General features: G+C 41.7%; 4 protein-coding genes across 4 annotated transcripts; 1 reads left to right on the forward strand and 3 right to left on the reverse strand.

The window, feature by feature from the left end:
* Positions 1-1271: 1271 nt before the first annotated feature.
* On the reverse strand, positions 1272-2392 carry LOC134187356 (uncharacterized protein K02A2.6-like). The gene has a single exon (XM_062655476.1). The coding sequence runs from the start codon at positions 2238-2240 to the stop codon at positions 1758-1760; it is 483 nt and encodes a 160-aa protein (XP_062511460.1). The 5' UTR covers positions 2241-2392; the 3' UTR covers positions 1272-1757.
* On the reverse strand, positions 2391-3872 carry LOC134187247 (uncharacterized protein K02A2.6-like). The gene is made up of 3 exons (XM_062655365.1): positions 3449-3872; positions 3030-3147; positions 2391-2784 (listed from the first exon to the last, which is right to left on the reverse strand). Exons 1-3 carry the CDS (start codon positions 3870-3872, stop codon positions 2391-2393), a joined length of 936 nt encoding a protein of 311 aa, XP_062511349.1.
* Positions 3873-6031: 2159 nt separating this feature from the next.
* On the forward strand, positions 6032-6938 carry LOC134187248 (zinc finger MYM-type protein 2-like). Its single transcript, XM_062655366.1, has 2 exons — positions 6032-6736; positions 6930-6938. The coding sequence occupies exons 1-2, from the start codon at positions 6032-6034 to the stop codon at positions 6936-6938; spliced, it is 714 nt and encodes a 237-aa protein (XP_062511350.1).
* An 816-nt stretch (positions 6939-7754) lies between these two features.
* LOC134187339 (uncharacterized) lies at positions 7755-17530 on the reverse strand. Its single transcript, XM_062655454.1, has 3 exons — positions 17230-17530; positions 8783-10852; positions 7755-8715 (listed from the first exon to the last, which is right to left on the reverse strand). The coding sequence occupies exons 2-3, from the start codon at positions 10629-10631 to the stop codon at positions 8027-8029; spliced, it is 2538 nt and encodes an 845-aa protein (XP_062511438.1). The 5' UTR covers positions 10632-10852; positions 17230-17530; the 3' UTR covers positions 7755-8026.
* Between the last annotated feature and the right edge of the window lie 3086 nt (positions 17531-20616).

Here is a 20616-nt window from a genome sequence, read left to right on the forward strand (position 1 = left end):
GGACCCACGTGGCGCTCAACTTCAAACGTTCCTAATGGTAGCCAGACTATCACCACTGACACTAAGCGCCTCAAAAGCCAGCTATCGGCAAGTAAAAAAACCCGATTTATTCTTTCACATTTCACATTTCATATTTCACTTTTCACATTTCACATTTCACTTTTGTCAGCCAGGCTAGCGCCTCACTCGAAGCAGCTACAACGACGAGAGTGACACACCAAACGATTCGCTCTTAATTGTCCGAAGAATTGCACTGACCCAACAGCTAGAAATGTGCAAAGTCACCTTGTATCAGTCAACTGCTGCCATGCAATTCCACGTACTGCTTCCCTCAACGCCATGTTGTTCCGGTCACGTGTGTACATGTGGCTACCGTTTAGAAGCCTAGCTGCCACTTCCACCATGCTGCTTACAGTTGCGTGTAGTTGAACATGTATGACTATGTTCAACGGCGCGGCGTCCTGTCTGACTCTCTGTGCATGTAAGCGTGTATCTCTTCCGTGGAACCCTAGGTAATGGAGTTGTTTATAGATGCAATCAGTGTTATTACGTACATCCGTCAGCTGCTACGTACGTCCGTGTAAGTACTACATACGGTGATAAGGGGGCGGGACAGAGAGTGCAACCTCCACGTGGTCTGTGCTGGGTTTTGAACATAAAAGTATTCTCACATGTTCAAAATGCTAAGCACTCGGTTTACTAAAACTGTCATTTTCATCTTCGTCGCATATATATATATATATATATATATATATATATATATATATATATATATATATATATATATGTATATATATATGTATATATATGTATATATATGTATATATATATATATATATATATATATATATATATATATGTATATATATGCATATATATATATATATATATATATATATATATATATATACACGTGCTCGCGTAGTATACTTTTAACATAGCTAAAAATATATGAAACAAGTCCAAAAACATTTTGAGAAAATGATGGGTATGTAGGGATGGGTATGTACTTATGTCATTTATGCCCATCTAGTACATCACATTCACAACTGCTGCAAGCGATCTAGGTAAAAAGATTGTGATGTAGGAGATGGGCATAAATGACATAAGTACATACCCATCCCTACATACCCATCATTTTCTCAAAAGTTTTTGGACTTGTTCTATATCTATTGTCTCGTACCTGCAAGTTAGACAAGATCAAGATCTCACAGCTGTTCCCTTTTGTGTTTGCTCGGTGGACACAGGCTCGATTAGTTAGAGATTCACTTGTTATTACACACTCTACAACGCTCACTAACGTACTAACCAAATAGTGCTATGTCAAATTACTACATACCATGCCAGCTAGGTCTAATCTAATTAAGTGTCATACACTACACTTCTCTCCCTTTAGTTTTTTCGATACCTGAGAGGTAGCTGTCTGTTCTCTCGAGTTGGATATCTCCTTTGACTGATTTCCTTCTGAGGTTCAGTTGCTCCATTGTCTGTGACTGGATCTTTAGTCTCAGTGGATTTCCTCATGACATGCTCCTCATCTGCAGTCTCCGTAGGTGTAAGTGTACTTGCTGGAAGTGTAGGATCTTCTAACACGGTTCCTGATGAATCTGGTACAACTGTAGCTGGCAAGATATCCGGTTCTTCTGGCAGAATCACTTGTGTATTGGTCGCATCTCTTGTTATCAAGTGATCAATATGCACGTATCTTATGTGTCCGTCTACATTTACCAAATAAGATGTTGGTCCCAGTGGTTGTGTCACTCTTCCTGCGAGCCATTTGCTTCGACCATCCTTCTTGGATTCCAGACAGAAACAGTGTCTCCTGGACCCACTTCTCTTACATTGGTTGTAGCCTGGTTAAATTCTTCTCTTTGATGATCTCGTATCTTTTTCCCAGCTTCCGGTTTCAACAGACTTAGTCTCGTTCTAAGAGAACGTTTCATCAGCAACTCAGCCGGAGTCTTTCCAGTCGTCCCGTGTGGGGTAGTCCGATAATGAAGTAAGAACGATGACACTTGGTGACTCCATGTTCGCTTCGATGGCGTAGACTTCAAGCTCTTCTTTAATTCCTGTACCATCCTCTCCACCTGTCCATTCGTGGATGGGTGATATGGTGGGGTACGTTGATGGTGGATGCCATTTGAGCGCATGAATTTACTAAACTCCTCCGATAGGAATTGAGGTCCATTGTCAGTTACCATACAATATGGTATTCCATGAGTTGCAAATGTTCTTCTCATACATTCTACTGTCTGGCAAGCAGTAGTATTCTTGTGTAATTCATGGACCTCTGGCCACTTTGAAAACGCATCTACTAACAATAAGTAGTGTCTTCCTCCGTACTCCGCAAAGTCTGCGTGGACACGTTCCCAAGGACCTTCTGGGTATATTCAAGGATGAATTGGCGTTGAAATTGCAAGTTTATTTCGTTGTTCCTGACACGTGGAACATGATCTGACTATACTCTCAACATCTCTGTCCAAGCCAGGCCACCACACAAAACTTCTAGCCGTCGCCTTCATTCGCACCATTCCTATATGTCCTGTGTGTAGTTCAGACAATACTTGTTTTTGTAGTGAATATGGAATCACTACTCTTCCTCCATATATTAGACATCCCTCGGTAATAGATAACTCGGTTGACCTCTTGGCATAACTGTGTAGTTCAGGCGACCCATTGGTTGGCCATCCCTCTAGAGAATACTTCAATACTCTGCTAAGGATAGGATCCTTGGCCCTGGCTTGTTTCACTTGGTCTGCTGTAACTGGCAAAGTGTCCAGTAATCTATATGGTACGTAATTTCGTTAGGATCGATCGCATCCACAAGCAGTGGAAGTCTGGACGGCATGTCCGCTTCTTGATTGTTTATTCCGGGAGTAAACTCTAAATCGCAATCATACGCACTCAGTACTATTGCCCAACGCTGCAATCTAGCAGCTGCCAAAGTCGAAATCCCTTGTTTCGATCCTAATATTTTAAGTGAAGGTCTATGGTCTGTCACTAGTGTAAATTTACGTCCGATCAAATACTTGTGGAACTGTCGTACACCATTGATAAGAGCTAAGGCTTCCCTTTCCAACTGTGCATAACCTCTTTCAGTTGAAGACAATGTTCTGGATGTGAATACAATTGGTTGTTCAGTTCCATCTGGCATAACGTGCGTTAAACAAGCCCTCTGGTGAGGCGTCACACTTGAGTCGTAATGGTTGTGCCAAATTGTAATGCGTTAGACAGCTCGAATTCAATAGTTTCTCTTTGCTTTTTTCAAAAGCTTGTTGTGATTTCTTCCAAATCCATGGCGTAGACTTCTGGAGTAGTTTGTACAAAGGTTGGAGGGTAGTTGAGATATTCGGTAAAAATCGACCATAGCAGTTGAGTAAACCCAAGTATGACTTTAATTGAGTTACATTCTGTGGTTGGGGAGCCTCTCTAATTGCTCAATACTTACTCTCCAATGGTCTGAGCCCCTTCTCGCTAATTAGGTGCCCCAAATACTCCACTTCGGAAGTGTTGAATGTGCACTTCTCTTCTTTTAGTCGAATACCTCTCTTACTCAGTCGGTCCAACACAATGTCTAACCGCTGGTCATGTTCCTCCTGGCTACCTCCTACTACCAGTATGTCATCTAAGTAGTATATGCATCCTGGAATGCCTGCTAAAGTTTCATCTATGGCCTTTTGCCAAATAGCAGGTGCAGATGTGATTTCAAACGACATCCTTGTATACACAAAGAGTCCCTTGCTAGTATTGATTGTCAAGTCTGCCCGAGAGTCTGGGCTAATCCTCATTTGTTGGTATGCCTGTTTCATGTCCAAACGAGTAAAGACTCTTCCCCCTGCTAGGGTTGAAAACAGGTCTTGCGGATTAGGCATTGGGTAGCATTCCGCCTCTAGGTAAGGGTTCACACTAACTTTGTAGTCACCACATACCCGTATCGACCCGTCAGCCTTCCTTACAATTACAATAGGTGATGCCCACTCGCTTCTGTTAATTGTCGAATTATTCCCTCCTGTTGCAAACGGTCCAGTTCTTCGTCTACTTTACTGTGTAGGGCGTAGGGTACCGGTCGCGGTCTATGGAACTTTGGCACTGCATTCTTTCTTAGTGTAATGCGTGCTTCGTATCCGTTCAGTGTTCCAATTCCCTTCTCAAACAATTGGGGGTATCTTTTAGTATAATCGGTACCCAGCGTCTTCCGTGGGCTAGTCGGTCTGTCGACTTGATTGCGGTTCTCCTCGCAACAATTTCAGTTCATGTCTTGTGGTTTCGTGCGCTCGAGTTAGCGACAGTGCCTTTTCCAATGTCAGGTCTCGTTCTGCTAGGACCTTCTGCTGTAGGCCTTCATGTCGGAGACCGCACCCCAATTGATCGCGTAACTCTGTGTTCAGGCTGTCCGCGAATTCGCAATTTTTGCTAGGCGGCGCAATTCTGCAACGTAATTTGCAATTGATTCGCCCTCTTTCTGCTGTCTCTTATAACATTTGAACCTTTCGGCGATAACTATCTTCCTCGGTTCGTAATGATTCTTCAGCAATGTGATGAGTTCGTCGAGGGTCTTAGCTTGTGGTTTAGTTGGACTGACGAGGTTCGATAATATTGAGTACGTTGTTCCTCCGACTGTCGTGAGGAATATTGCTTTCATTTTGTCCGCGTCGACGATGTTGTTGGCGGTACAATAGAGCAGTGATATTCATCAATCTTGTCACCTGGTTGGAGTGGTTCCAAATGTCCATACTTTGTGTGGCTCTGCGCCATCCTCGTCGTCAATTTTGTGTTTGCTCGGTGGACACGGGCTCGATTAGTTAGAGACTCACTTGTTATTACACACTCTACAACGCTCACTAAGATACTAACCAAATAGTGCTATGTCTAATTACTACATACCATGCCAGCTAGGTCTAATCTAATTAAGTGTCATACACTGCATTACCAATCTGTCGCCACTCTCGCCAATGCTGGGAAAGGTTCCCTTGACCACTAGCGGTTTGGGTAGCGGTATTCTACCTTGCATATGGAAAGGGAATTCGGCTTGTTCGGCTGCATGCTGCTTGCTGCTGCGCCTGCTGAACTACTGGCTGTTCTATTTCTGCTTGTTCCATCACTAGCCATTCCTGACACCATGTAAACGTTTGCACGCCTAGTAAAATACGTTGTATTGCAATTTGCAATACAACGTATAATATATCACTAGCTCAAAGTACAGTGTACAACCAGTTAGGCTAGCATCGAGTGATCGAGTGCATGCTAAGTGCTATTCTACCTTGATATAGTCTACTAATCTAATTATCTAAAACCACTCGTAACAGTAGCCACAGTAGATTAATTCTAAATTTAATTAATTATAACATTTGGGGTTTGATCACTAAAAGAGTGACGGTCGGCCGACTGCAAAATAGATACTTTACATATACATTATTATCTCATATGGACAACAGGGCATAAGTTTGTTATGTCTAGATCTCTGTCATGGTTACCATGTCTGCACTTGAACGTAATTTCCATATTTACAGCATCATATTGAAGTAGACTCCCCAGTCTTCCTCCTCGCGAGGAAGACAGGGTACGAGTCTAATATTAAAGACAAAATATCAGTGAATAGGCAATTCAAACGAAATTGTTTAAATAAATAATTTATTAATCAATTAAATAAGTAGTAGTTAACGCATGGTAGGGAGACGATATCCAGTTTATTGACCGAGGTCTTGAGGGGCTTCCCGAGATAATTAGCCGAGGCCTCGGCTAATTATCTCGGGAAGCCCCTCAAGACCTCGGTCAATAAACTGGATATCGTCGACTCTACCATGCGTTAACCTATTTGTTGCATGTTTAACATCCTACTGTAATTAGCTATAGTTCATAGATTATTCAAGTTGAATTAGAGTGATTGTGTATTGCAATGACAGCTAGAGTTTTATGTCAAACAACCACATCTTGACAGCTGTGAAGTGTTGTTGACGTGCACGTCAGCCCCATAAGGCCACGTGCTCAAAAGTATTAGTACAGTACAGTATCCACGTGTTTTGCCAGCGTGATGTCTGATCAGAAAGAAGACCGTAATAGTGACCAGGACGACGACTTTCAGCCGCCAACAAAGATGAGACGCATTGGTTCCAAAAAGGTTACCACTAGTACTAGCCACCTTGACAGCAGATTTGCTGAAAAGACGAGTACGGACAAAGTACGGGAGTACAGCAAGGGTACGGTTTGCAAGAACACGACTGCCTGCAACAGTTGGGCGATGCGAACATTTGAAGCATGGAGAAGCAATCGAAACAAGGATGCTCCACAAGAAGAGCAGGTACCCACAGACATTCTCTCAACGAAGGATTCACAACTTTTGCAAGAGTGGCTAATATGCTTCCTACTGGAGGCGAGGAAGACCAACGGTGACGAGTATCCTCCAAAAACTCTCGTACAATTGGTGTGTGGGCTACAACGTGTACTTCGAGCTCGGCACAGAAGCGATTCGTTTAATTTTTTCGACAAGGCAGACCATCGTTTTGAAGGTTTGCGCAATGCTCTTGATAAAGTCTGTCGAGAATTACGTCAAGAAGGACTAGGAACGATCTGCAAGAGTTCCAGTGTATTCACTGCTGAAGAAGAAGACAGTCTATGGAAGAAGGGAGTAATTGGGTTAGACACACCTGTAAAACTACTGAGGGCAGTATTCTTTTATAATGGGATAAACTTTGCTCTTCGAGGTGGTGCGGAGCACAGAAGCCTCAAATGGAGTCAGGTGACTAGATGCAGCCAAACCACAGACGGATTGTCAAAAGTCTGTTACATTTATGTTGAGCACGGATCCAATAATCATAGTGGTGGACTACGTGATTTACGGCATCCAAACAAAAAAGTCACAAGGTAAATTATAGTCAAGCTCCAACGTGTTTCTGTAAGGTAATAGCATTTTGTGGTTTGTGGTTTATCAGATACGCTAATGAAGAAGCTGGTGACAGTTGCCACGTAAAAATTTTGAATCTCTATCTTAGTAAGTTGCCAGCAGGATTTTCTCGAGAAGCCTTCTATTATAAACCTTTGTCGTCTACTCCTTCATTTGGTCCTTGGTATTCAAAGCAAGTAATCGGTCATAACACGTTGGCTACAATGATGAAAGTGATGACAGCTGAAGCTGGTCTTCCAGTTCGAACTAACGACGCTCTTCGAGCTACTAGTGCGACAAGGCTGTTTCAAGCGGGAGTTCCTGAACATGTAATTCAAGGCAGAACCGGCCACAAAACCTTGCAAGCACTGAGACAATATCAAGAGCCATCCGAATTGCAGCAAATGGCAGCGTGCAAAGTTTTGGACAATGGCCATGGACACACCGATCACACTGACGCAAAAGTCAAGGAGTCCGGAGAGACAACGGAACAGGCAGATGAGCTGAAAGTAGTCGAGGTTGAACAGCCGTCTGAAACGGGAAGACAGAATCCGGTCATTTCTGAGTGCGTCTTTACAAACTGCAGTACTGTGAACATTATTATTGGTAAAGAATAAGCTTGTAATCTAAAATAGGTATGCCCATGTATTGATTGCTAGTTGGTTTGCAGTATACAGATTCTGACCGGTCAATATACGTCTAGTGACCGGTAAATATACAACATGTGGTTGAGTTGCTATGGTAGGAGTGTAATATAACGAGAAAAAGAATCCTAGCAACGGCGAAATAAACACCCAAACATGCAACAAATAAATAGAAACATCAAATGCAAACACGAGAACGCCACATGTTTTCTTGCAGATCAAGATGCGTTATCTGTGAAGCCGAGATTCAATTTCAAATAGCTATCAGCAGTTCAATACAAAACAAGCAACTTTGTCTTTACTTTATCTTCTAATCTACACACAGTATTTGTATAATAAAATTCTCTCCATTTCTGATATTTTCTTCTGGATGATATTCTTCTATATTGTAGCTGCACGACAATAAGGCTGTTGGTTTGTTGTGTGTTGTCTTGTTTCTCTTATAGATAATTTCTTATTCGTTTCAGAGCAAACAACAACAACAACTATTATCTACAATATATCACTCTGTATGACTCAAGTTCCCATCAGTTTGTGATAAGTTGAGATTCAATCTCCTGACTATTCCTCCCACTCCAGCTTTATCACAAGCGACCAACAACTGCTGGACTGTAGCATGTTGGGTTTGATCTGTCCAGGCTGACAAAACTTTACGTAATTTTTCTTTCAACTCGTACCTTGGTTGGTCACATTCTTTCATTACTCCCCTTGTCACTCCAAGGTAAGTACCAATTTCACTCCAATGACTTCCGACATTTTCAGCTACTATTTCTATGATGACTGGAGTCACCTCAGAGTCACCATGTAAAGTCATCTCCTCGGCGTTTTGTACTAATCCAGATGCTGCATCAGGTAACATCAAGTGACTCAAATGCTTTTGAGGCTCAGATGGAATGCGAGCAACAAGTAGAGCATCATACAATTCACATACCATCAATGGGTTGTCTCTTGACTCTAACCACTCACTTAATATGCGGAATGCCGGTGGCTGGACGAAACTGGAGTCAGAAATGTTCTGCTGTAGCTTTGATAACGTAGACTGGTCAGAACCAAATATGATACTTGTTAGGTTAGGCCAGAACTCTCCAACATCTCTTGCTATCTGGTGGAGATCCATTTGATCCACTGAAGTTCCACCTTCTGAAGACAAAACGTGACATAAAGGAATACCTTTCTTTACACTTGGACACACTAAATAAATACAAAAATACATACACACACATTCTATGTGAAGACAAGATTTGTGTTTGTTGTTTACCCTGTTTTAGTGCTTGGATGTGTTTTGACATCTGTGCACTGTATCTTCCTGCTACAGCATCTACAGCAAATGATCCCCACGATTCATTTAGCTTAAACTGCTTAGGTCGACTGAGGGAAGACTCTGTACTTGTGGTAGATGAACTTCCACTGTAGATGAATTTATCAAAGAGAACACCAGGAACAGACTGGAGAAGATTCTCCATATCTGACACACAACGAAGAAGAACATGCCACAATCTGCCAACACTGTGATGTGACTTGACTACTCTACCACTGAGACATATAGAGCCAGATGAAGAATTCTTGCTGCAATTGAAAAGCAAAGTCACTGCACTATAACACATGAGCAGTCCACTGCTCCAGTGACGAATAAAATTGGAGTGACGATGGCAACGAGCAGACAGTCGTTCAAATAAACCCAATGGACAATCATATGCAAATGAGTATTTGACTGCAACTTGTATGACTCCATGTGGTATATCTAGAGGCCAAAGTTCACTAACATCTTCTGGTTTCTCATCATTGAGTAACCATGGCAACAACAAGCCAACATTATGTTGTTTTAGCTTAGAAATCATTTCTTTGCAACTGTCTCTCTGCTCTTGGTGACGATTTTGTTCTATTGTGTGACCAGATGAATCTGATGTCGGATTGGTGCTAATTGGCGGAGTGAAAGTGATCTGACATCTTCCCCAAGTGTGTTCCAGTTCTTGAACTACATCACTTGGTGAGCCAGTTAGATAACCAAAGTCGAGAGCAAGAAAAAGCTTAATAAACACATCAACATGACGATCTGCAGTAAGATGGAACTCACTCCACAGTGCCAGCAGCATAGATATCCTAGCAATTCCATCAGAAACAAGATCACGTTTCATCTCCTCAAACTTCTGAGGACCTACATCTGCCCCAATAAACCGATAATCATATTTTAAAGATTCGTGATCATGTCTGAAAACAGCTTTCAGTAAAGTGACCACAGATGGTGGTACAGGAAAGAGAACTTCTGCTAAAGTCAGGTGATGAGAGTAATACAGAATGCTTCCTACCTGGTTCAGATAGTTTAGCAACTCACGACAGCTTTCTTCTGTCAGTCCGTGCTCTAGACACAGTTGCATTGCATAAGAGACATCTGTAATGGGGACAGACGTGTGAAGTTGTGGTGTAATCAACTTGTCTTCTACAGTTACCCATGATGACGGCAACTCTGTGTGCAGTGAAGGCAGCAGCCTTTCATTACCACACAGTTCTCTTAAACGATTCTTCACACTGACCACTCCCTCATGTGTCAAGGCACTCGTAAATAGTACATTTTCTTCAACAGTTATTCGCTGAAAGTCAAAAAAGTGAACACGTTCTGATACGTATTTGCTTGGAGAATCACCAGCTGCCATTTGTTTCATTCGACCAATCTCAGCTTGTCTGTTTTCTAGGAATTCGTGTAAACAAGTGTGCAGATGTTCACTCCACTTTCTACTCATTTCTTCTCTTGATATGTCGACCATCAGATCAACTTTACTCACAACAATAGCAATGTGAGCTCTGCTGTTTCTGTCATACACAACTTGCAGGAAATCTGCAATATTTTGTCGAAAACATTGTTGAGCGAACTTATACTGACTGCTGTCCACAACAATCAATACCAATGAATTGTCACTGATAAACAGCTGGTTAGTTAGCATGTATGCTCTATGGCCACCACTGTCAATGACTTTGCATTCTATTTTATCATCCAGCTTCATTACTTTTTCTACTATCCCTATAGTTCTCTCATCGGGTTCTGCCAGAAATGGTTTACCACTCTCCAGTGCTTCAACGAAGCTTGTTTTTCCTGCCATTGTAGTTCCCATCACTAGAATCTTTATTCTGCCACGTCGCACTCCACCCACCTTATCCAGCTCATGGAAATATTCTCTTATAACACGAATACCTTGGTTGCACACTTCAATGGGTGGAAACACTAATGGGCATCCATACACTTTCAATGTCTTAAGTTGGGAGCTAAAGACAAATTCCTTCGAAAGATGAGTGACTGAAGTTCCTGATATGTCGACTTCCTCGATTGTGACTTCTACAAGTACATACAAAACAGAAATATTGAGTAAACAAGTACATATAGTGTAGACTGAAACCCAACAATCATTTTACAAAGAAACAAATACAGGTAACTTTCAATCACTTCATTCATTAGACTTTCTGTCTTATCATCTTGATAACACACTTCAGCTTTGTTTTACTCCATTATCATTATGCTATAAACTATTATCTGTTAGTGTCACAGGTAACTGCATCCTTAGCACGTGCTCAGCCGGTCTTGCTGTTAACTCAAGTTGATCTATTTCAAGATACGAGACAGACTAGTTGTAGGAATAATGAATGACCGTATACAGCAACGACTGTTGGTAGAAAAAGAGCTGACATTCAAGAGAGCGTATGAATTAGCGATTGCACAAGAAACAGCCGAAAAGAATACCACAGAGTCAAAGCAGAAGAAAGCAATGAGGACACCTGACAACCCAGAGGGAGTGTCCGTACTCCAGTTACAGAACAGTCTGCACACCAGTTACAAAAGCAACAAGTACCCAAAGCAGGCAATTACACAGACCGACTGACAAGATATCCAGTTGTTGTTATCACTGTGGTAAACAGGGACACATACAGTTCGAGTGCTGGTTCAAGAATGTCAAATGTTATGGTTGCGGCAAAATTGGGCATGCAAAGGCTGTTTGTCGCAAAGTGAAAAAACGGCCCAGAAAGAGGACAGTAGTAAAGGTACATACAAAATTGGCTATTAGAAAGTGCAGTCAGATACAAATGAGGATGAGGACGTTGAGTGAATTAGTAGCAATATTCAAGCGTTACACAAAAGAAAAGAGAAGCCTATGAAGACAACGTTGACTGTACAAGGACAGCCACTGGAGATGGAAATAGACAGGGGACCGAGTGTCAGTACTGTGAGCAAAACAACATGAAAGTCAGTCTGGAAGAAACGTGAGGCACCATTGAAAGATACAAAGAAGATGCTGAAGACATATACTGGGCAACTGGCAACTGTCTGTGGAAAGCTGAGAGTGTGGGTAGACACTACGGATGAATGCCGCTTGTCTCTTCCGCTTGTTGTAGTGGTAGGCTCTGGCCCGAGTTTGTTAGGAAGAAACTGGATTCGACAAGTACAAATTGATTGAGAAAGAGTTCATCTTTTGGAGGCAAACCCTCACCAAGGAAAAGTGGAAAGGTTAGTGTTATTACACAGTGAAGTGTTCAGTGGGAAGTTAGGCAGATTACAAAGTGTGGAAGTGAAATTACCAGTGACAGAAACGACGAGTCCCAAGTTTTACCGACCAAGACAAGAGAAGATAGAAGAAGAATAGTTCAACCTTACAAAAGCCGGAACTATTAAGTCAATGCATTATTCGGAGTGGGCGGCTCCCATAGTTCCAGTATTGAAAAACAGTGGAAAGGTCAGAATCTGTGAAGACTATCGATTGACAATGAATCAAGTGTTGAAATGCGCTATTTATCTGATTCCATGCATTGAAACTTGTTTGCTCAAATAGCAGGAGGACAGCAGTTTACAACCCTGGATTTGGATAGAGCATATCAACAGCTTGTACTTGATGAGGAATCACGTAAGGATGTCGTCACCAATACTCACCAGGGATTATATCAGTATAATAGACTACCGCTTGGTGTTTCGTCGGCTCCTGGTATCTTTCAAAGGACGATGGAAACTCTGTTGCAAGCAATTCCATGAGTAGTGGTCTACTTAGATGACTTATTAATAACAAGATGAAATGAACAAGAGCATTTGTCTAACTTAGGAAAGATGTTGACAAAATTGGAAGAGGCTGGACTAAGGCTGAATAAAAACAAATGCCGATTCATGCAATCTGAAGTAGTGTATTTGGACATGTAATTGACAAGATAGAGTTACACCGGACAAGAGACAAATTCAGGATGAAGAACCCACACCACAAAATGTGACATAACTAAAAGCGTACCTAGGATTGCTATCTTATTACAGCAACAGTTCTAGCTCCACTACATTGATTGTTACGAAAAGGAGTACAGTGGAACTGGTCATGTGAACAAGAATGAGCTTATCGCCAATCAAAACAACTGTTAATGTCAGCCAAAGTGTTAGCACATTTCGATCCACAGCAAGAGTCCATCATCACCTGTGATGGTTTGTCATATGGTTTAGGTGCTGTATTGGCTCAGAGAGAGGACAGAAAAGAACATCCAGTAGCATTTGCATCGAGAACATTGATGAAAGCGGAGAGGAATTACGCACAGGTGGAAAGAGAAGCGTTGGCAGTAATTTTGGTCTACAAAGATTCACCAATATCTGTTTGGTAGAGAGTTTGTGCTAGTCTAAGACCATAAACCACTGGTAGAATCGATTATTGGGGGAAATACGCCTCTTCCGCCAATGGCATCAGTGAGAATCCATCGATGGGCCATGATCCTATAGGGTTACAGTTATAAGTTGCGATGCAAACTAGGACGGGACATCGGTAATACAGATGCCTGCAGTTGATTACCCTTACAACTATCGTCGACAACTGAGGAAGAACCACAGACAATTCAATTTTACAGCAACTGGAATCGTCACCAGTACTGGCAAAAGATGTTAGAAGATGGACAGAACAAGACCCTACACTGTCTAAGGTACAATATCACGTCAATCATGGTTGGTCCAATAAACCACTAATCGAAGTGTTGACTCCTTAGTGGCGAAAAGCATGTGAATTATATAAAGAAGAGAGATGCGTATTATGGGAGTACAGGGTGATTGTACCACCACAAGGGCAACAACAACTTTTGAAGTTACATGCTGGTCATCCTGGTGTGGCACGGATGAAAGGCTTAGCCAGAACCATAGTCTGGTGGCCTGGACTGGATGGAGACATTGAATGCAAGGTCGGAAGTTGTTCTAGTTGTCAAGAAACAAGGAACGCACCACCAAAAGCTCCATTGCATCCCTGATAGTAGCTCCATCAGCCATGGATGAGGGTGCACATGGACTACGCTGGACCCTTGCTAAGAAAAATGTTTCTTGTACTCATTGATGCAACTCAAAGTGGATGAAAGTCGAACCTCTACAATCAGCGACTACGAAAACTACGGTGAAAAAGTTAAGAAAATTTTCTCAACTCGTGAAATTCCTGAAAAACTGGTATCAGACAATGGGTCAGTATTCACCAGTCAAGAGTTTAACATAGACCACGTTAGAAACAGCACCTTACCATCCGTCAAGTAATGGGCTGGCAGAAAGAGTAGTACAAGTATTGAAGAAAAGACTGTCCCTAGCAAAACAAGGAACATTGACATATCGCTTGACACAAGTGTTGTTACAGCTACCGGATTACACCGCATTCCACGACAGGAATATCGCTTGTGGAATTATTAATGGATTGCAAATTACAGTCACGTTTAGATTTGTTACACACCAACTTGGAGGAAATGGTACACAAAAAACAATGGCAACAGAAACATTTCTACAAGGGTAACCGAAATAGAATGATAGACCTCTACAATGGAGCGAGTCTATGTGCGCAATTGCAACAGAGGTCGTCCTTGGGTAGATGGTGTAGTTCAGTCGAAACAAGCCCCCTATCATACACTATCAAACTGGAAGATGGAAAGGCAGTCAAACAACATTTAGATCAGATTCGGAAAACCTTACAATCAGAAACACATGAAAGAGGTAAACCAGAAGACCTACTAGTGAAACCAATACATCCACAGGATAAACCATGTTCAAGAGCAATGGTACCGGTATCGCCAGGGCAACCCGAAGAGTGGCATGTCACACCAGACTTACCAGAGCAACAACAAGATGGAGTTGACAAACAAATAGAACCATTGCCGGAAATTAGCACAGAACCAGAAAACTTAGAGACACACGTGCAACCAACTGTAGCATCAAATCTAGGTGCCAACAAAGGAGTGACTCCAGTCGCCGTTCCAGCAAAGAAGAAAGGCACCAGACAGACTGAATTTTTAGTAGATTAGACTATTGTGTTGTACTGCATCCCTCTTAATTGTTAATATCAGTCACAAAGTCAGGGGAAAGGATGTAGTATATAAATCCGGGAACTTGCACTGTTACAATTCAGTCATTAACTGGCATTTATGACTAGCCAGTCATTCTTGAAATAGATCGACTATTAATCTAAATCGTTGTACTATTACTGATGGCTTTGGGTCAAAATGTTCTGTCAACGTCTGTAGTATTTCGTCGACTGTCTTCTCTTTAGGCTTCCACTAAACTTCGTAGAGTTCGATACGTGCAACCTCTAATCACGGTTACTAGAATAGCTCTTTGTCTATCAGCGTCGTCTATGCCATTTGCTGCGAAGTATTGTTCTAAACTTTCTGCGTAAAGTGGCCATTCCTCCTTAGCTTTCATTCGTCAAACTCTGCTATTTGTACGAATACTGCCGTCATCCTCGTCGCCAGATGTCACAGGTAGCAACGTCCTTAGCACACGCTCAGCCGGTCTTGCTGTTAACTCAAGTCAATCTATTTCAAGAATGATTGGCTAGTCTTAAATGACGGTCAATGACTGAAATGTAACACAATACAAGTTCTCGGATGTATGTACTACAGTTAGTCTACTAAACACAACATTTATCATATTCACATCAGAAAGCAGCAAACTTGCCAACTACATGCATGCCATACTTACCATCCATAATTAAGACTAAATCATCCAACACTCTAGTTTAATCTTACAACGGATATAAGTTAATGACTAACTAAAATGGTTACGGATTTTACTGTACAAGTGCAATCTACAATGTGAAATGCAACTAATTTATTAGTAAGTTGCTTACTGATTAGAAATGATGACAAATCATCTATAAACTTATTTTGTTGCAAGTTGTCAAGTGTATTCCTACGTTTGATAGGATAATTTTTAGAGCATCAAGGCATTACACATAGCAACGGTTGATACACTAGCAAACAAGTCAATACAACAACGACTGAATACACCTAGCAACACCTTTGTATTGCAATGGTACGGGGACTTTCATTCTCCGTTCTTCCCTTGGGAAGTTGCCACGTCAATCAATCAATCAATCAAGAACACACATCACTTCACAGGTCCATTACTGAGGACAGTCACGTACATAAACCCCAAAGTAAAACTATTCATATTTGGTGCCTTATAGCTCAAACTTTTTGTTAATAGGATGTGGCAAAAGACAACATGCAAGAGAGGCAACATGCAACAAAACACTTAACATGGCAGGATCGACTATACCACAATACCCCTCAACTACTCAGGCTTCCCTCAAAGATTTACTTGAAGCCCTTGAAGCCCTTGAGTCTCGGAAATGTTTGTTCTATTGTCTCACAGACCATGTTCTAACTCATATTTAGACCATACATGAATGTAAAACGAGCTTTTCTTTGAAGATTGCTGGCAGATTGAACAGTTTATTTCACATAATACCATGTGGTTTTCAGTTAGTACCATGTGGTTTGTTCAGTATAATTGCTTTATAGAGCACAAAGCAAAATTACAGAACACCACAATCTACCTCCAATGATATTCCAAAGTTAAAATTTACTACCACATTTCCAGAAAAAGCAAAAGTGCCCTTCTCCTTTTCCTTGATTTTAGTCCCTCCAGTTTCAGTATAATTGACATGTTGGCAGCTGCTGATAGTCATCTGCGATTTTAAATTATCTTGGTCTTCGTTGCTTTGTGAGGAGCTTGCAATTTTTCTTATACCAGAATATCATGGCTGCATGGCACCAGGCCTTTCGTACTCCCGTACAGAATTGCTTCTGTTTCCAGTTTGTCTCATGATGAGTTGTTCATCCACATTTTGTTAAACAATTCTGTAAGAACGAAAAACTGTCACGGCCCAATCTTAAACACATGCAAATCGATTTTTGGATTGATCTGTGCTCAACTGGAAGTCTTCAGTATCGTCCAAATCTTCTTGTAGCCATTCTTGAAACAAGCAATCTGACTTGCAGACAAATGAGACCAGAAAGAACTGCCTTCTGCCAACTTACACGTGCATGCCACTAGCTGTAACTGAAGTAAGCCAACTAAGCCAACTACGTGCTTCAGCTGCACAGCACGTGTTTGCGTAACCACACGCTTGGTAGAAACAGCAACTAGCCCCTGTGTGGATGTCCTGTCATTACTAAAATAATGCGTGGCTAATAAACATGGGCATGTATGGTCTAAGTCGGATAAACAACCTGTCCTCAGGGACTATGAGCTGTAACTCCCTCGAGACAACCTCTGAAGTGCTGTTGGTCTCGGGCTCAACCACATCAGCGCTTCCTCGGCTTCTTCTCGAGGGAGTTACAGCTGCATTATGCCATAGTCCCCTCAGTCAGGGTGTCTATCCTATACCTAAATGAAATTAGTGGTATGTCTCTCTAGTTATGACAGTCACAAGTCATACTACTATTTACCTGTATTTGGTACACTTTCTATACCACAGTTCCTTAGATCCAATCTCCACAAGTTCAGTCCATTCCATATATTGTTGGGAAGACAAAACAATCTCTTGTTACCAGATAAATTCAATGTTTGTAAATGTTTCCACTGCAAACATGAAAATGTGGGAAATACTTTTAGTTTGATTTCTGACAAATCCAGCTCTTCTAGATCATGAAGATCATTCAATTCAGCTGATAGATGCTGTATGTTACACCAACTCAAATTTAACTTTTTCAACTTGGTAAGACCTGTACATGAGAATGTCTGAAGATTCTTGTTCCAAAACAAATCCAGCTCTTCTAGATCTTGAAGATCATTCCATTCAGCTGGCAGCTGCTGTATGTTACACCAACTCAAATTTAACTTTTTCAACTTGGTAAGACCTGTACATGAGAACACTGAAGACATATACTGGGGAGCCGGTACCTGTATGTGGAAAGTTGGAAGTGTGGATAGACACTCCAGATGGACGCCGATTGTCTCTTCCGCTTGTGGTAGTGGCAGGCTCTGGCTCGAGTATATTAGGAAGAGACTGGATTCGACAAGTACAAATTGATTGGGGAAGAGTTCATCTTTTGGAGGCAAACCCTAACCAAGGGAAAGTGGAAGGGTTATTGTTATTACACAGTCAAGTGTTCAGTGGGAGGTTAGGCAGATTACAAAGTGTGGAAGTGAAATTGCCAGTGACAGAAATGACGAGTCCCAAGTTTACCGACCAAGACAAGTACCATATACTTTGAGAGACAAGATAGAGGAAGAATTGTTCGACCTCACGAAAGCCGGAATTATTGAGCCAATTCACTATTCGGAGTGGGCGGCTTCCATAGTTCCAGTGTTGAAAAACATTGGAAAGGTCAGAATGTGTGGAGACTATCGGTTGACAGTGAAGTGTCAAAATGTGATACTTATCCCATTCCACGCATTGAAGACCTGTTTGCTCGAATATCAAGAGGACAGAAGTTTACAACCCTGGATTTGGATAGAGCATATCAACAGCTCGTACTTGATGAGGAATCACGTAAGTATGTCGTCATAAATACCCACCAAGGATTATTTCAGTACAATAGACTACCGTTTGGTGTTTCATCTGCTCCCGGTATCTTTCAAAGGACCATGGAAACTAGGTTGCAAGCAATTCCAGGAGTAGTGGTCTACTTAGATGACATATTAATAACAGAAAAAAATGAACAAGAGCATTTGTCTAACTTAGATAAAGTATTGACAAAATTGGAAGAGGCTGGACTAAGGCTGAATAAAGACAAATGCCAGTTCATGCAATCTGAAGTAGTGTATTTGGGACATGTCATTGACAGGACAGGGTTACATCTGGACAAGGGGCGAATCCAGGCAATTACGGAAACACCCAGACCACAAAACGTTACAGAATTTACCAACAGTTCTAGCTCCACTACATAGATTGTTACGAAAAGGAGTAAAGTGGAACTGGTCATGTGAACAAGAACGAGCTTATCGCCAATCAAAACAACTGTTACTGTCAGCCACAGTGTTAGCACATTTCGATCCACGGCAAGAGTCTGTCGTAACTTGTGATGCTTCGTCGTACGGTTTAGGTGCTGTATAGGCTCAGAAAGGAAAGGATGGAAAAGAACATCCAGTAGCATTTGCATCGAGAACATTGATGAAAGCGGAGAGGAATTATGCACAGGTAAGAAGCATTGGCAGTAATTTTTTTGTCTACAAAGGTTTCGCCAATATCTGTTTGGTAGAGAGTTTGTGCTAGTCTCAGACCATAAACCACTGGTAGGATTGTTTGGGGAAATATGCCTCTACCGCCAATGGCATCAGCAAGAATTCATGGATGGGCCATGATCCTATCAGGTTACAGTTATAAGTTGCGACACAAACCAGGCCGGGACATCGGTAATGCAGACGCCTGCAGTCGATTACCCTTACAACTATCATCGACAACTGAGGAAGAACAACCAGAGACAATTCAATTTTTACAGTAACTGGAATCGTCACCAGTATTGGCAAGAGATGTTATAAGATGGACAGAACAAGACTCTATGCTGTCTAGGGTACAATATTATGTTCATCATGGTTGGCCCAATAAGCCACTAATTAAAATGTTAACTCCTTACTGGCGAAGAGCAAGTGAATTATCTATAGAAGAGGAATGCGTATTATGGGGGTACAGGGTGATCGTACCACCAGATGGACGCCACGACGAAAATTACGATGGAAAAGTTAAGAAGAAATTTCTCAACTCATGGAATTCCTGAAAAACTGGTATCAGACAATGGGTCAGTATTCACCAGTCAAGAGTTTACAGATTTTGTAAAATCGAATGGCATAGACCACATTAAAACAGCACCGTATCATCCGTCAAGTAATGGGCAGGCGGAAAGAGCAGTACAAGTATTGAAGAAAGGACTGTCCTTAGCAAAACAAGGAACATTGACATATCGCTTGACACAAGTGTTGTTCAGCTACCGGATTACACCGCATTCCACGACAGGAATATCGCTTGTGGAATTATTAATGGATCACAAATTACGGTCACGTTTAGATTTGTTACACACCAACTTGGAGCAAACAGTACAGAAAAAGCAATGGCAACAGAAACAATTCTACAAGGGTAACCGGAATAGAATGATAGACCTTTACAACGGGGTGAAAGTCTACTTGCGCAATTACAACAGAAGTCGCCCTTGGGTAGCTGGTGTAGTTCAGTCCAAAACAGGCCCCCTATCATACACTATCAAACTGGAGGATGGGAGGGTAGTCAAACGACATTGAGATCAGATTTGAAAACCTTACAATCGGAAAGACATGAAGGAGGTGAACCAGAAGACCTACTGGCAGAACCAATACATCCAATGGATAAACCATGTTCAAGAGCAATGGTACCGGTATCGCCAGGAAGACCCAAAGAGTGGGTTGTCGCACCAGACTTACCAGAACAACAACAAGATGGAGTTGATAAACAAATAGAACAGGACGCGATGGTATCATCGCCAGAGATTAGTACAGGACCAGAAGACTTAGAGACACATGTGGAACCAACTACAGCATCAAAGCTACGTGCCAGCAAAGGAGTGACTCCAATCCACCGTTCCAGCAGAAGGAGAAAGGCACCTGACAGACTGAATTTTTAGTAGATTAGACTATTGTGTTGTACTATATACCTCTTAATTGTTAATATCAGTCACATAGTTGGGGGGGGAGGATGTAGTAGATACATCCGAGAAATTGCATTGTGTTAGTTTAGTCATTGACCGGCATTTAGGACTAGCCAGTCATTCTTGAAATAGATCGCCTTGAGTGAACAGTAAGACCAGTTGAGCGCGTGCTAAGGACGCAGTTACTTGTGACACAACCATGGACAATTAAATTTT

Source organism: Corticium candelabrum, chromosome 11, assembly GCF_963422355.1.
Source record: "Corticium candelabrum chromosome 11, ooCorCand1.1, whole genome shotgun sequence".
NCBI classification, from domain to species: Eukaryota; Metazoa; Porifera; class Homoscleromorpha; order Homosclerophorida; family Plakinidae; genus Corticium; species Corticium candelabrum.

Excerpts from the sequence above, each read along its gene's own strand:
- LOC134187356 (XM_062655476.1), bottom strand. The coding sequence starts at position 2,240 with ATGAGAAGAACATTTGCAACTCATGGAATACCATATTGTATGGTAACT.
- LOC134187247 (XM_062655365.1), bottom strand. The coding sequence starts at position 3,872 with ATGCCTAATCCGCAAGACCTGTTTTCAACCCTAGCAGGGGGAAGAGTC. Across the intron at positions 3,148-3,448 it reads GGGGCTCAGACCATTGGAGA|ATGGAACTGAACAACCAATT; the intron begins GTAAGTATTGAG and ends ACGTTATGCCAG. Across the intron at positions 2,785-3,029 it reads GGTGTACGACAGTTCCACAA|ATTACTGGACACTTTGCCAG; the intron begins GTATTTGATCGG and ends CGTACCATATAG.
- LOC134187248 (XM_062655366.1), top strand. The coding sequence starts at position 6,032 with ATGTCTGATCAGAAAGAAGACCGTAATAGTGACCAGGACGACGACTTT.
- LOC134187339 (XM_062655454.1), bottom strand. The coding sequence starts at position 10,631 with ATGGGAACTACAATGGCAGGAAAAACAAGCTTCGTTGAAGCACTGGAG. Across the intron at positions 8,716-8,782 it reads CATCCAAGCACTAAAACAGG|TGTGTCCAAGTGTAAAGAAA; the intron begins GTAAACAACAAA and ends GTATTTATTTAG.